Source organism: Rana temporaria, chromosome 10, assembly GCF_905171775.1.
Source record: "Rana temporaria chromosome 10, aRanTem1.1, whole genome shotgun sequence".
Taxonomy (NCBI): Eukaryota; Metazoa; Chordata; class Amphibia; order Anura; family Ranidae; genus Rana; species Rana temporaria.
The window spans coordinates 118228139-118244280 of record NC_053498.1 but is presented as its reverse complement, the minus strand read 5'-3'; the positions used below and the strand labels follow the sequence as shown (position 1 = coordinate 118244280).

General features: G+C 42.6%; 1 protein-coding gene across 1 annotated transcript in view; it reads left to right on the top strand.

The window, feature by feature from the left end:
• The first annotated feature begins 8179 nt into the window (after positions 1–8179).
• Positions 8180–16142, top strand: part of LOC120915486 (beta,beta-carotene 9',10'-oxygenase-like) — a 69995-nt gene continuing 62032 nt past the window's right edge. Inside the window, exon 1 of the mRNA XM_040326041.1 lies at positions 8180–8386. Within this exon, the coding sequence (XP_040181975.1) occupies positions 8350–8386 (37 nt within the window). The 5' untranslated portion in view covers positions 8180–8349. The remainder of the gene's footprint in view (positions 8387–16142) is intronic.

The following is a 16142-nucleotide window of genomic DNA, read 5'->3' as shown; positions in this document are numbered from 1 at the left end:
GAGCTCTTATTTCTTCTGCATGGAAACTCCCCTCCATGTTAGATGATGTGTTCATGCACACTATGACTTTTTCAGGAGTTTATAGGCATATGCTCTTACAGGCAGAAAACCCCCCCCCACCAAACACGCATTTTTGAGAGGAGCTTTCAAGCAGAAAAGATGCCCAAGTGCCCAAAAATTCGTGAAAACATACAAAAGAGCAAGAAAAAGACATTTGTGTGTGGGGGGGGGGGGGGGGGACACTTATGCTAAACCCTTTGATGAGCCTTTTATATTACAGCATAAGTAAATTTTAATTCCTTTTTTTTTTTTAGATGCATTTTAAATCTCTACACTTAGGTGGCGCTTTCTTCCATTCTCTTCCCCCTTATTTAATAAAATCTCAAGGGCCTGTAAATACAGCTTTCTTTTTGAGCTGCAGTGTGCATGACCCCTAAGTGTTTTAGGACAACTAGAAAGATGTGACAAAGTACTACATGTACTTTATCCCATCAGGAACTAAATAATATAAAAACAAATTCAGTGATAATTCTTTAACACTTTTTTTCCATAGAGGTAAAATTTTATATAATCTATGAAAGCCATTAAATGCTAAATCAGATGAGCACTCTCACACCTGCCTCAGGGCTTCTGTCAGGATCCTTTTGTTTCCTTCAACTGGGATTTACATTCCCACACAAGCCTGTAAGAATGCTAAATTGGCTTAAAGGCAAGTCAAATGCAGGTCAGAAGGAGGTCAATTGCAGATCAATGCACCTGTCATTTAATTCTGAATGATCTTAGAATGATGTCCAACAATGTCCTCAGCACAAGCTCTAAGACAGGGGTGTCCAACCCACGGCTGCAGCAACCCAAGAGGGTTAAGCATGCGGCCCGGGTAACATCTGGAGGGATGCTGTGCAAATATAATTTACCAAACATTGCTTTGTTGTGTGCATATGTCAGGTCACCTGTGGTCAGGTGACAAGTGCACACCGTTGGGGTCAGGGATGCACCACAGGGTAGTGAACCCTATAGCCGACTGCTGCGATCAGAGAAGAAGCAAACCCAAGATCGCCCAAGGCGCAGAGTCTAAGACCCAGCTTTGTGTTCACCAGAGCCTCTAGTGGTGAGGATGGACTTCGCCGCAGCTGGGCCCAGGTCGCGACCCCTGGGATCCTTTAGGTCACACTCCGCAGAGAGAGAGAAGAAGCAGCAGGCAGGACAAACGTTAGTGATGGGTAAGCCGAGGTCAGGGCAACAGGCAGACTAGGGTAACCGGGGGACAGGCAAAAGGTCAAGGGCACAGACAGGAGAATTCAGGGACGAGCCAAAAACGGTACACAGGAGGATAATCGTAGCACACTGCAGACAGGAACTTGAGAAAACAACACTGTTGAACAGCACTGCAGGCCTGTAGTGCAATGGTTAATATATACTTCCTGGGATGGCATGGGTGGGGCCATAGAGGAAGGAGAGGAAATAAGAAGGTAACCAGAACAGAGTCAGGCCTCTTAATAGACAGATGGAAACAGGTAAGCTGCCAGACTATTGCATATCCATGACAGCACAATTTAAAGAGATGCTTTATTCTGTTTTTATGAAGTGAGCAGTCTGCGATGGACGTACTCTTTGTGGAAGAATTCGATGAAATTCTTAAAGAATGCAAATCTGTGGAAACGGTTTTAAAACAGAAGTGGGAAAGCCTGAAGAGCCGACTAACTATGATTGCAGATACTTTACAAATGCAAACTATAAAATAGATGAAATGTGTACGCATGTAGTATTTATGCATGTTCATAATATAAAAACTACATACAAAAGTCGGATAATATTGTTCTTGTCAAATGATTTCAGTTAATTTATTATTAAACAAAAGTATGTTTTGTGTGGTGTTTTTTGGAAATAAAAATGAATAAACATAGTTTATATTACTTCTGGGCAATAAATTATGTTATTCTTATTGGTGTTTTCATGTTCCTCATGTCTACTTACGTGTTGTGGGGTTGATCACTGAAGCGTTTTGGAATGCCTAATCTGTCGCGAAGGCGATACATGTATGGGTACCCATACATGTGGCAGCAGGGAAGTTGGTTTTTACGCCATGCTAACAAATATATGCAAACAGCTAGCGCAGTTCTGTGCTGGTTGCTTACTTCCTGCGCTGTGACTAAGCTATTGATGACAGCTCCCAGTAACTGTTTAATTTTGGAAGCCAGTAGGGCTTATTCATAAGTATCAAATGTTTGAATACAAGTTACTTTAAATGTAAATTCATATGAACAATTTTACCCTATCCACATATAAATACCTAAAATAAGTTACAAACTTATAGCAGATTTTAATTTTAAGGAACACATTTATGGGAATATTGGTATGATATCAAATAACTTCTGATAACCTCTAGTGGTCAAATTTTAACCTTGCATGTAATGTACACATACACTATTTTTTCAAAAGTATTGGGATGCCTGCCTTTACACACACATGAACTGAAGGTTATATGCAGCTACATTCAGGTGAATGGATACTAGCAAATCACAGCTGAATGAACTCCCGTAAAAACCCCTCCCACTCCTAATAACCCTCAGCATTTTCTAGTGTCCTTAGGTGATGGATGTTTCCCTCGGAGGGAGACTAATTGTTCTTCTAGAAACTTCCTCAGTGTTTTTCTTCTTCCAGTACCAGCAGTGCACCAGTGATTTCAGCTAATGGCACAGCTTCGAGATCGGTACCCTAGGCATGCCATTGGGATCATACCCGGGCCCCACCAGATGGAAGACATGGGGCCAACTTATGTCACTTCTGGCACTGGATCCTGCCTTTGCGCTCCTCTTTAGCACATGCATGGAGTTAATAGCTGGGTGCTATACAAATCCAGGGCAGTGAGGATCCCCATTGGTGTGACTTAGTCCCTAGATGCACAGGATTCTATTAAGTACTGGTCTGCAGAGGCAGTGTGTGAGCAGCACCTGAAACAGACCATCTCAAGGAAACATCTCTATAAAGGAAATTTAGACTCTCTTATAAAGAAGGTCACAGGTGGTAAGAATTTGCTTAGTTTTGACAAAAAAGGCAAACCTCCACCAAAGAAGAGTCTTCAACATCCAAGTCTTGCAAGATTTCCTTTTGTCCCTCCTTAGTTTTAGCATCTAAGTCCAACATTCAGTTAGCCACTAATCTTGCACTCCCCAACCATTTAGGCCCAGAGTGCCATCTCTACAAGGTACAGGCAGGAGTGTAATTCTCCCCCTCCACCCCTCTTCCTACTTTCCAATCTCTCCATTTCCCCACAAGGACGGGGAGATCAGCAAGCTGAGCTAAAGTAATTGTGTGTCCCCGTGGAAGAGTTTTCAGGGCTTCTACCTCAGTCTGTTTACGGTTCCAAAGGCCAAGTGTCAGGAGTCAGTGAGCCCTTGTAGATCACCAACTCTGGGTTTCCCAGTGCATGGAGTCTAAGCCCCAGCTTACTTCTTCCCCAGGGAACCAGGTCACGACCCAGTTGAAGATGCGGACACCTCTTGCATGTGAAGAGTACAACGGCAGGAGACAGAAGGAAATCCATGAAATAAGCCGAGGTCAGGGCATGCAACAGGCAAACAAAGATAGTAGACAAAGCTGGGGTCAGTACATGGGAAATCAGACACAGAATACACGTAATAGTAGGCAAACAGGAGCTCAGAGAACTGGGAAGTTGCTCAGTCAATGCAGGCTGCACTGAGCATGTGTTATATTGGGAGGCTGGCTAGGAAGTAATGGTAGGTAAAAGAAAAACAAACCCACAGAATAGCAGACGACACCCATAGGTGAGCACAAAAGCCAAACAACACATGTGAATGGAATCAGAGGAGAAGCTCTGCAGCAAGAAGGTAAGAAATACACTGCCAGGACAACTGCAGGCTAAATCGTGACACCAAGAGTAGCATCCACCCCTTTTCAGATTTGATGTCCATACATGGACCAGGTTTTGATCATTCTTCCTCTGGAACATATACGTCCCTCTGTTCTCTAAAGCAGGCTCATCAATACAGAAGACCCGCCTCAGTACACTTTTGCATGAGGATACTGAAGCTTATTGTACCCACATGCCTTATGCATGGTTTCCCTCCAGACAAATGCTGTATCCTGGCCTAGGCCAACAAGGCCCAGGCCTAGGGTAGTACTTTGCAGGGGGGAAGCACAGAAAGAGTCCCCACCGGCTTGTGCTACACTGTTAGTGTAACACAAGCTGCTTCTAATTTTGACTGTCCTATCAGCCGGGACCACAAACCTTCCTCACTGTGCTATATATTTTCTGCTGTACCATTGGCATGGTTATATCTTCTTAGTCCTCTCCATAAAATTATCAGAAATTTGTGCTTAAAGTAGAACTATAGGCTTCAACACTTTTTTTTCCATTTTGGATAAGTAAGGGAAGGTTATAGCCCCTGTCAGTTTATTTTTTACCATACCTGTCCTATTGCAGGGATTTCACTTCCAGCCCCATAGCCAAACAGGAAGTGAGAGGAAATTATGCAAATTAATGGAATCCCAGGCCCTAAGAACTAGTGTCCTCACTCAAATTTCAGGGTGGGTCTTAAACAGAAAGGGGTGTGGCCTTGACAGGAAGGGGTGGGTCATATTCAAATTCTGCGGTACATGAGTTTAGTCAGGCAGCACAAAACCTAAATACACTACTGCTCCAGATCACTGTGACCAAACATTCAGGCTCTGTGGAACAGACAGATTAAGTCTTTGGATCACTTCATGTGTTTGTCATGCAAATATAGACTGTTCCTGGTGTTGTGAATTTCCAGCCTGACTTTGGAGTTGGGACAGTTATTTCTACCAAGCTGAGGTGTTAGTGATTCCTTAATACCTTGAGAATCCAAACTTCCCATCCACATTCTAGGACTCTGAGCTATATGCTTGTCCCCTCAGTGTTGAACTTTTTCGCTTCAGTGGCTCCCAACAGCAATGCAAGCAGACAATGCCATGGCAGTGGCCTACATCTACTATCAAGGAGTTACCAGAAGCTGTGCTGCTCAAGAGAGGCGTACATGATTCTGAATTGTACAGGTCAGAAAATTCTAGAACTGACTGCTGTGCACATTCCTTGAGTGGAATGATAGCAGACAGGCTTCCTCAGCTGCTCCCAGAGAAGAGGTCACCGTCACCCAGAGGTTTTTGAGATCTCTGTTGCAAGGGGTGGGGTGAGGATGGTTGCCAGATGTAAACCTTCTAACATCCAGGTTATACATCAAACTAGACAAGTTTGGCACCAATCCTCAGGGATCCTCAGAGCTTCTTCCTGAATGCCCTGGTGACTACAGGATCATCTCTCCCTGATCTACACCTTTTTCTCCAGTAAAAGTCTTCCCTCGGTGGCTCCACAGCAGCCCCAAACCATGATGCCCCCACCACCATACTTTACAGTTGGGATGAAGTTTTTATGTTGGTGTGCTGTGCCTCTTTTTCTCCACACATAGTGTTGTGTTTCTTCCAAACGACTCAACTTTGGTTTCATCTGTCCACAGAATATTTTGCCAGTACTGCTGTGGAACATCCAGGTGCTCTTGTGCAAACTGTAAACATGCAGCAATGTTTTTGTGGACAGCAGTGGCTTCCTCTGTGGTATCCTCCCATGAAATCCATTCTTGTTTAGTGTTTTACGTATTGTAGATTCGCTAACAGGGATGTTAGCATATGCCAGAGACTTTTGTAAGTCTTTAGCTGACACTCTAGGATTCTTCTTCACCTCAGTCTGCGCTGTGCTCTTACAGTCATCTTTACAGGATGGCCACTCCTAGGGAGAGTAGCAGCAGTGCTGATCTTTCTCCATTTATAGACAATTTGTCTTACCATGGACTGATGAACAGCAAGGCTTTTGGAGATACTTTTATAACCCTTTCCAGCTTTAATTAAGTCAACAATTCTTAATCGTAGGTCTTCTGAGAGCTCTTTTGTGCGAGGCATCATTCACATCAGGCAATGCTTCCTGTGAAAAGCAAACCCAGAACTGGTGTGTGTTTTATTACAGGACGGCCACTCCTAGGGAGAGTAGCAGCAGTGCTGATCTTTCTCCATTTATAGACAATTTGTCTTACCATGGACTGATGAACAGCAAGGCTTTTGGAGATACTTTTATAACCCTTTCCAGCTTTATGCAAGTCAACAATGCTTAATCGTAGGTCTTCTGATAGCTCTTTTGTGCGAGGCATCATTCACATCAGGCAATGCTTCTTGTGAAATGCAAACCCAGAACTGGTGTGTGTTTTTTTATAGGACAGGGCAACTGTAACCAACACCTCCAATCTCATCTCATTGATTGGACTCCAGACACCACACTCCAATTAGCTCTTGGAGATGTCATTAGTCTAGGGGTTCACATAGTTTTTCCACATGCACTGTGAATGTTTACATGGTGTGTTCAATAAAAACATGGTAGCATTTAATTCTTTGTGTGTTATTAAGCAGACTGTGATTGTCTATTGTTGTGACTTAGATGAAGATTAGATCACATTTTATGACCAATTTGTGCAGAAATCCATATCATTCCAAAAGTATTCACATACTTTTTATTACAACTGTATATAAACAATCTGTGCGTATAAAGTCCTGTTTAACAAGTTAATAGTGACTTCCTAAAGTTTTCATACAGTGCTCCTCCAATACAGACCTTGAAGAAGTCACGTGATCTGTGACGCCTTCTAGATTGTAAGCTCTATCGAGCAGGGCCCTCTGATTCCTCCTGTATTGAATTGTATTGTAATTGTACTGTCTTCCCCGATGTTGTAAAGCGCTGCACAAACTGTTGGCGCTATATAAATCCTGTATAATAATAATAAAAAATAAAATATTTTATGGTATGCTGTATGTTGGAATAAGCGCACCATTCTCTTAAAGCGGAGGTCCGGTTTAAAAAAATAATAATAATCAAAAGTCTGCAGCTACTAACACTGTAGCTGCTGATTTTTAATAAGGAGACTTACCTGTCCAGGGTGCCCGCGATGACAGCAGCCAAAGCCGAGCAAGTGCTCGGGTCTCGGCGGCCCCGCCGCCATCCTCGGTGAAGGAATCAGGAAGTGAAGCCTTGCGACTTCACCACCCGTTCCCTACTGCACATGCGCGAGACGCGCGTTGCGACATGAATGGGTGATGTCTCCTGGGACGCACACAAGGTCCCAGAAGACACCTCTCCCCCATTCCCCAGGGGGCAGCCGAGGAGGAGACGAAAGAAGACGGACCGTGGATCAGGAAGTGGCAGATTAGGATGATCTGCCTAGCAACAGGCACTTCAGGTATGGCACGTCAGGTTTTTGCAGCATTTTTTTTTTCTTGGTGGAGCTCCGCTTTAATTTACTATTTTATTTAATGTTTAAGACCATTTTAATGGTTCAGCTGTTCCATGTTGGTTTTTTACTCTCTACACTGTTCACTTCACATACATAGTAGCGCTTTTAGTATTATATCACAAATTATATACATCAATAATATCATCCTAAGGGAAATCATGATGATGGTGAAGTGGGATAATAACACATAAAGTGGGAGATAGTTGAGTCTTACAAAAAGTAGCTATTGATAGGATCACAACTCAATACAAAAATCAGGGAAGCAATGCACGTAGATGGTGACAAAATATCAAGATAGAGACTAATGTTGGCCATACACTATACAAACCCATTTTCAAAAAACTAACATTCAGTCGTAAACGCAAACGATAGTGCCATCATGTAATGACCGATAAATCGTTCAGTGAACATAAATGAATACATTTTTTTTTTACATATACTTAGTGCAGACCGTTTGGACGGGAAACACATTAACCTTTCAATTTATCGTTTGTTCGGCAGAACATTTCCAAACTTGTCCTTTTCTCGGGCTCAAAAACGTCCCAACGATTATCAATTTTGTGGCCATTAACTGGCCGAAAAACAATCAAAATGTCGAAATGACTGAATTTTGGATGATTTTTCGTATAGCATAAGTATCTAGGTAAGAGAGAAGGAGAAACTTCATCTATGGGGCGGTTGTAGGAGTTTCGCCCTCCACCCAAGGCACTCATCCTAATTTTTTGACTGTGAAACTTTGCCCATACATAGCGGACACCTTTTAATTTTATTCATGTGTGTGTGTGTTTTATGATACAAAAGGATCTGTATTCTAGATTGCTGGTCACAGGCGGTACTGCAACATCAGGCTTTTATTGTGAAGTGCATTACAGCTTTCAGCTTAGGAGGCTATTCAGAGCAGCAGGCTTGTCAGCTTCAATAAACTGCCAACCAACAGAAGATTCTGCTGATGTTCTAGAATCCAATCAGCTTTCGCTACACTGCATCCTCTGCGTATTACCAGAAAACATCTCTGTAATCACCTCTTTCTTCATAAATGGATTTTATTTTCTCTGCGTTTTACAACATACCAGGTAATGTAAATACTCATTTGAGGACTGAATGAATGATGTAGCAGTTTCTAAAGACACCTTCGTTATAATTGCCCAGGTAACGTGGTGATGTGTAGGGTTGCAATATTAATAGCATCTTATTAACTATTTAAATGATCTTTATTGTAGTCTGCATTGCACACCTCCTTATTTGTTCATTTCATGTAACAGACTCCTATCATTATCATCCTGTATAACAAAACTAAAAAATGCCCATGCATCACAAAAACAACCCAAAAAATTAAAATATATTTAAAAAAGTATTTTAATAGAGCTGTAACTGCCTGCTTCTATCATGTCTGTTTGTATGCTTAGGCTTTATTCATCATCGGAATAATTTTTAAGTAATTTTGCATTTATCTCTTAAAAAAAAAAAAACTTTATATTCATATTTACTTAAAAACATTTTGAACAGCAATTTTATTTTGTTAGAGGTTGCTTTGGTTTTCATTATTCCTTGTGCTTAGGAGGCTAACTCAGCAATTGAAGCATACAGTGTTGTCAGATGAAATTAGTGCACATAGCAGAAGGGTTCATGAAACACATTGCAGGCTGTTGTCAAAAGGGTAGAGTTTAGCATATAGCCTAATAAATGCAGTCGGTGCAAGCAATTTTTTATTTTTTTTGTAAAGATTCCCTATAATGCTTTTTTTTCTGTCTGCGTGTTTTACGGCTTAAAGCAGGCCATACACGGTCGAATTTCGAACAAATTTTCTTTTCAAAATCAGAAAGTTTGTTTTTTGTGATCGGATGATGCCACCATTGATTTTCGAAATTCGAAATCCGACCAAACCTTCATGTTGCCGGGAATATTCTTTTCTCTCCGGGAATATTCGTTTCTCTCTGGGAATATTCGTTTCTCTCTGGAAATATTATTTTCTCTCCGGGAATATTCGTTTCTCTCTGGGAATATTCTTTTCTCTCCGGGAATATTCTTTTCTTGCACATGCGCATTTTTTCCCATCATTGTTTAGAAAATCGTTCGTTTTTCAAAAAATTTTCAACATGTCGGATTTCTCAAATTTGTTTGCCGCACGAAAATCTGCTGTTGCTGCAGCCCACTAACGGTGCGAAATTCGCACAAAAATTCTTTGATACGATTTTCGAAAAGAAAATTATTTCGAAATTCGAACCATGCCTTTATGCCAGGTACTCACGATCCGATTATTGGACGAACGATCGTCCGTTTTTTTGTATGCTAATCTCACGTCGATTCTGATGAGTTTACTAAAGTCACGAAAATTCTCGTACGGCAGAAAAAAAAATCGGAAGTGATGTTATGTGTTGTAATGCATTAGTATTGCATTTTCGAACGACAGCTGTACTGATTAAACGAAAATCGCACGATCTGGCATCGTACAAATTTTTTTTCCGTGCATGTCCGATAGAATAAAATCGGATGAACTGTCCTGATCGGCTCTCGGAAGCTCTGTACTAACGATCCGATTATCGTACGATCGTTTCGAAAGTGTAATTTTCCGTGCGATTTTCGGATCGTGTGTACCCGGCATTAGACCCCTTTCACACTGAGGAGTTTTTCAGGCGTTGCAGCGCTAAAAATAGCGCTGCTATACTGCCTGAAAAACTCCTGCCCTGCATACTCACCTCATATTATGATAAACATAACATATGATAAACATGTCCAAGCTAGATATGTAAATAACCTGTTACTCAAAGCAAGGAGGGAGGAAAGGACTTTTTATTTAGACAGGGTTTTATCTGGAAGTCTGTTAATTTTCACTGCACAATAAAAGAGGATTGCTCAGAGCTGGATTAATTCTGTGTGGCAAGACTGGGCAGAGATGATAGGAAATCTTATTCTCTACATTGTGACATAAAAAAAAAAAAGGTTTGGGTTTACATCCACTTTAAGTGTATCCAAGGCCAAGTTTACATTTTTTTAAATTGCATTATTGTTTATAATATTTTTATACAGTAATATTTTAAATATTTTTTTTACAATTTTTTTCGGTTCCCCATTGGTGAAATATTAAGGGTCTGAACAAGCCCCTGATGTCTCACTTTTGAGACAAAGAAAGGGACTGAGGACAGAGATTCCCCATTCCCTTTCTCTGTAGCCAAGCAGCTGGGGGAATCTAGCCAGCACAGGGTGATTAGGGTGTGCCCAGGCTGGGGGTTAATAGTGCGTCCGCTGACACCAATGCTGGGGGTTAATAGTGCGTCCGCTAACACCAGTGCTGTAACCGATCTGCATGAGTCATATGACCCTACAATTGTCAGTTCACTGCTTGCCGACCACTGCACGACGATGTCCGTCGGCAGAATGGCACAGCTTCGCTTTAAATCGCAACATAGTCGCTGGGTGCCCGCGATCGTGTCACGGAGCAGCAGAACGGGGGAGATGCCTATGTAAACAAGGCATTTCCCTGTTCTGCCTAGCAACATGACAGAGATATACTGCTCCCCGTCATCGAGAGCAGTGATCTCTGTCATGCTCTAGTGAGACAAACTCCCCTACAGTTAGAATCACTCCCTAGGACCCACTTAACCCCTTTATCGCCCCCTAGTATTTAACCCCTTCCCTGCCAGTGTCATTTACATAGTAATCAGTGCATTTTTATAGCACTGATCGCTGTATTAATGACAATGGTAACAAAATAGTGTCAAAAGCGTCCGATGTGTCTGCCATAATGTCGCAGTCACGATAAAAATGGCTGATCGTCGCCATTACTAATGAAATAATAATAATAAAAAAAAAAAATGCCATAAAAACTATCCCCTATTTTGTAGACACTATAACTTATGCACAGACCAATTAATAAACGCTTATTGCGATTTTTTTCACCAAAAATATGTAGAAGAATACATATCGGCCTAAACTGAGGATTTTTTATATATATATATATATATTTTTTTTTTTTTGGGGGGGGGATATTTATTATAGCAAAATGTTAAAAATATTGATTTTTTTTTTTTAAATTGTAGCTCTTCTTTTGTTTATAGCGCAAAAAAATTTAAAACGCAGAGGTGATCAAATGTTACCAAAAGCTCTATTTGTGGGGAAAAAGGACGTCAATTTTGTTTGGGTACAACTTGTCAGTTACAGTTTTTCTCTATTGTTTTGGCTCATTTCTTGAAACAGAAATGACATTCTCAAAACTCTAATGCCGCGTACACACGGTCGTTTTCTGCGATGTAAAAAAACAACGTTTTTAAAAACGTCAATTTAATTGACCGTGTGTGGGAGAAAACGACGTTTTATGTCTTCTGAAAAACGACCAAAAAAAATTGAAGCATGCTTCAATTTTATGTGTCGTTTTTCAAAACGTCGTTTTTGACTTCACAGAAATTGACCGTGTGTAGCAAAAAACGACGTTTCAAACGACGTTTTTACACCCGCGCATGCCCAGAAGCTAGTTATGAAGCAAGCTTCAATGGAAAAACGTGGTGAACGTAACCTCGCTTTGCTAGAGCACTGTGAGAAAAACGATGGTGTGTAGGCAACATCGTTTTTGAAAAGTGTCGTTTTAAAAACGTCGTTTTTTACTTCACAGAAAACGTCGTTTTTTTACATCGCAGAAAACGACCGTGTGTACGCGGCATAAGGCCCCATACACACGGGAGGATTTATCCGCGGATACGGTCCAGCGGACCGTTTCCACGGATAAATCCTCTCGAGGATTTCCGCGGATTTCTATGCGATGGAGTGTACACACCATCGCATTGAAATCCGCGCCGAAATCCTCTGGCGATGACGTGTCGCGCCGTCGCCGCGATTATGACGTGCGCGGCGCTATCATATAAGGAATTCCACGCATGCGTCGAATCATTACGACGCATGCAGGGGATCTCTTCGGACGGATGGATCCGGTGAGTCTATACAGACGCTGGTTGGGATGGATTGGGATTGGATGGTTTTGGATGGGATTGGATGGTTGGGATGGATTCCAGCAGATAGATTTGTTTGGCATGTCAGCAAATATTCGATCTGCTGGAATCCATCCCAGGGGAGAAATATCTGCGGGAACAGATCCGCTGGAGTGTACACACCATAGGATCTATCCGCTGAAACCCATTTGCTGGGATTTTTCAGCGGATGGATTCTATCGTGTGTATGGGGCCTAAGATCATTTGGCAAAACAGTCTTACAGTTCAGCACAACACTATAACTCACGTGCAAAAGCTCATATCTCTCCCAAAACTGTTCACTCTTGCTTCAAAACCGTATTAATTTCCTATATAAAGAGTCAGTGCCCTCAAAATGGCAAATATTTTTCTCAATTGCTTTGGCTCATTTCTTGATACAGACCGGACGTTCTCAGCTCTTTTGGTACTTTTGCCAAAATAACCTGGATGGTTCGGCACAACACCATGGTTCACCTTCAAAAATTCATATCTTTCCCAAAACAGTTCACTCATGTGTCAAAACTAAATTTCTTTCTCATTCAAATAGTCAGTGCCCCCCAAATGCTTCATCCCTTTGGCATTGTGTAAGCACTGCAAGTCAAAATGTTTAGATGTTTTGTCTCTATGGCAGAGGACCATTGAAATATCCCTCATGTCCACCTTTCAGTCTTAGCCCAGTCCTTCATTGACAATGGTTACTGTACAGTTTTTGTCTAGCTAATTGAATACAATTGTGTATAAAACCGAAAAAAAGGAAAAGATTTTAGGGTAAGAGTCGCCTCCAAGGTTTGACATCACACATTGCACTCATACTGCCAAGGAAAAATTACTTTACAGTATTGTAACCATTATCATTCACACACAAAGTAACTTCCATACTTCAGAGTAAAAAGAAAAATGTATACAGCATAATATATACAGAAATATAAATACACAAACATAAAACAAGGAAAATTACATTTAGCCTACAATGCTGTAAATAAAGCTGGAGTTTTACAACTACTGTAACATCTCTTCACTGGTCGCTGTCCTCACCCTCCCTCTCCTGGGCACCGTCCTCACCCTCCCTCTCCTGGGCACCGTCCTCACCCTCCCTCTCCTGGGCACCGTCCTCACCCTCCCTCTCCTGTCCACTGTCCTCACCCTCCCTCTCCTGTCCACCGTCCTCATCCTCCTGCCCATCCACACGCTGCTGACTGTCTGGCCACAGATTTTCGTCAACTCACAGCGTATATTCTCCCTTGCGATGCAACGAGGGAAGAAACAGAGTGCATGTTGCAACCATCCCCTACACTGATCTCCTGTAATATCCTCACAGGCAGCGTCCATTGTATGGATCAGGGACCTCTGATCTTGAGCCCAATGCTCATACACTCTCCACCTCCAAGCGGAGAAAAACTCCTCAATAGTATTGAGGTAAGGAGAGTAAGGTGGTAGGAACACCATATCCATCCTTGGATGAGCAGTGAACCAGGCCCTGATAAGCGGGCCATGGTGAAAATTCACATTGCCCCATACAATTATATTTTGTAGTAGGTGAGGCCCTATGAGACCTCTCTCATTTTCAGGGATCAAATCCAAATGAAGGCGGTCCAAGAAGATGAGGAGCTTCTGTGTATTGTATGGGCCAAGACTGGGGATGTGAGTGGCCACACCATTCTCAGAAATGGCAGCACACATAGTTATATTGCCCCCTCGCTGGCCTGGGACATCCACCGTGGCCTGGTGGCCAATAATATTATGGCCACGTCTTTGGCCCTTGGCCAGGTTGAAGCCAGCCTCATCCACATACACGGGTATGTGAGAGGTCTCGTTTCCTTCCAGTGCCATTATTCTCTACAATAGAGTAAAAAAAGAAAACATCAAATCAGTCATACAGAAGAGTCATACACTAGAGTTACAGACAGCTACATAGGAATGTTCTATGTTCCACAAGTTCAATATACTACTGGCCAGTATTCCAGTGGTTCCAAACCTGGGGTACATGTTCTTCTCAGAATTGGGGACCCAGTCGAATACTGGGGCCCCGCCACAGCTTTAAATGTTCTGGGCCAACATGGCCCCGGAACCAGGAACACCGCGTGGCACGCGCACCCCTGTCTGGTAGGCCATCTCGCCGGGGGGCCGTGATGTGTGGTCACCCTAAAGGTGGGTGCCACCTCAAGAAAAGAACCCCGCCTCAATGGCGTCTGCTCCAGAAGTACCCTCCCCCAGCATGCCCCACGAGAGAAACTCCCTCCCGATTTGCTGCTGGCAAGAGGTACCCCAGCCTGGACTCCACTGTCGCCTCGTTGTGGTATGACACCCCAGCAACCACAGAATGGACCCGCAGCACAGCCCAGCTGAAACAGAGACCCTTTGTAAAATTGCAATCAGAATCAGAATCAACTACACTCTGATTATCCCTTAACTTTTACAGTAATAGCACCGGTACTTGGAAGTACACAGGCGCTACATCTACAATTTTTTTCTTGTCATTGTTAGTATCATACGTAACATCCCACTGAGGTAAGATACTGTAATACTGAAGGCCTATCACACACACTAAATGAATATGTAAATGAATAAACATATTTGTTGCTCTATGCACACTGTCCTGTCCTATACATTATATAATTCCATCATTGATTGTGAGGCCATGGTTGATGACATGGTCTATAATTGTGGCCCGAATTTCATCAGGGACAGCATGGTGTCTTCGTGCTCCTCGGCCTCTTCCCCCTATTCCACCACCACACACCCTTACTCCTCCTCCTCTTCTTCTTCCTCGAGCAGACAGTTGCCATATGCCATTGTTCATTTACTTGGCCAGGTGACTCCATGTTCAGAAATTGTACTGTTCCTGCATGGTCAAGCTCTATATACATGTTTGGCAGCATTCACAATCATGGACAGCACCTGTCAGGTACAGTAACTAAACATACTGTTTGATTGGTCATCTGAGACCAACTCCAACTTCTCCTTCGTTAGTCAAGTTCTAGTTGCACCCGACTGTCAATTGCTGTAATCATTTTATCAAATGTTCCAAGAGATTCATATATGGTATTCATGGTATTATGTTCCTGAATCATTTTGACAATTGAACAGACTATTGTGCATGTGATGACTTAAACAATGAAATGACGCTGACACGTTTTGGAGAGAGCGACCATTAGACTGAAGAAATGACAATCAGTTTAGATCAACAAGATCTATTCAATTGGAAATTGTGCTAAATGTAGGCTACTTGTACTAAATCATTTGAAAGATGTACTGAGACAGTGAAACATGTACTGAGACATTTGCAATTTGATGAAATGAATGAGAAATGCCATTCAGTTGTGAACAATTGCGAAGTGGTTTGGAGATTTGTCCATGTTGTTTTGAGAATGTCATTTCTGTTTCAAGAAATGAGCCAAAACAATGGAGAAAAACTGTAAAGCGACGCAGTGCCGAATCCAGGGCTGAAGTGGTTAAAAATTCATCCTTGTACATGTGACAATGACTTAAAAATGGAGCTGATACTACATGTACTTCATGTAGGGAACATACAAGTTAATTTAACCACTACCCAACGGCCGTACGACTTTATACGGCCGCGGGGTGGTTGTCAATCTCTAACAGGCCGTAAAAAGACGGCCTGCGCGCGCATCCTGCGGGGCGGGCGCGCACGCGTCTGACGGCGGCGCGCGCGTGCTCGCCGCATCGCTGAGATGCCGATGCGAGTGCCTGGCGGCCGTGATGTCCGCCAGGGACTCACGATCGGCGGCTACAGGGACAAGATATGGAGCTCTGTGTGTAAACACAGAGCTCCACGTCCTGTCAGGGGAGAGAGGAGACCGATCTGTGTCCCTTGTACATAGGGACACAGATCGGTCACCTCCCCCAGTCA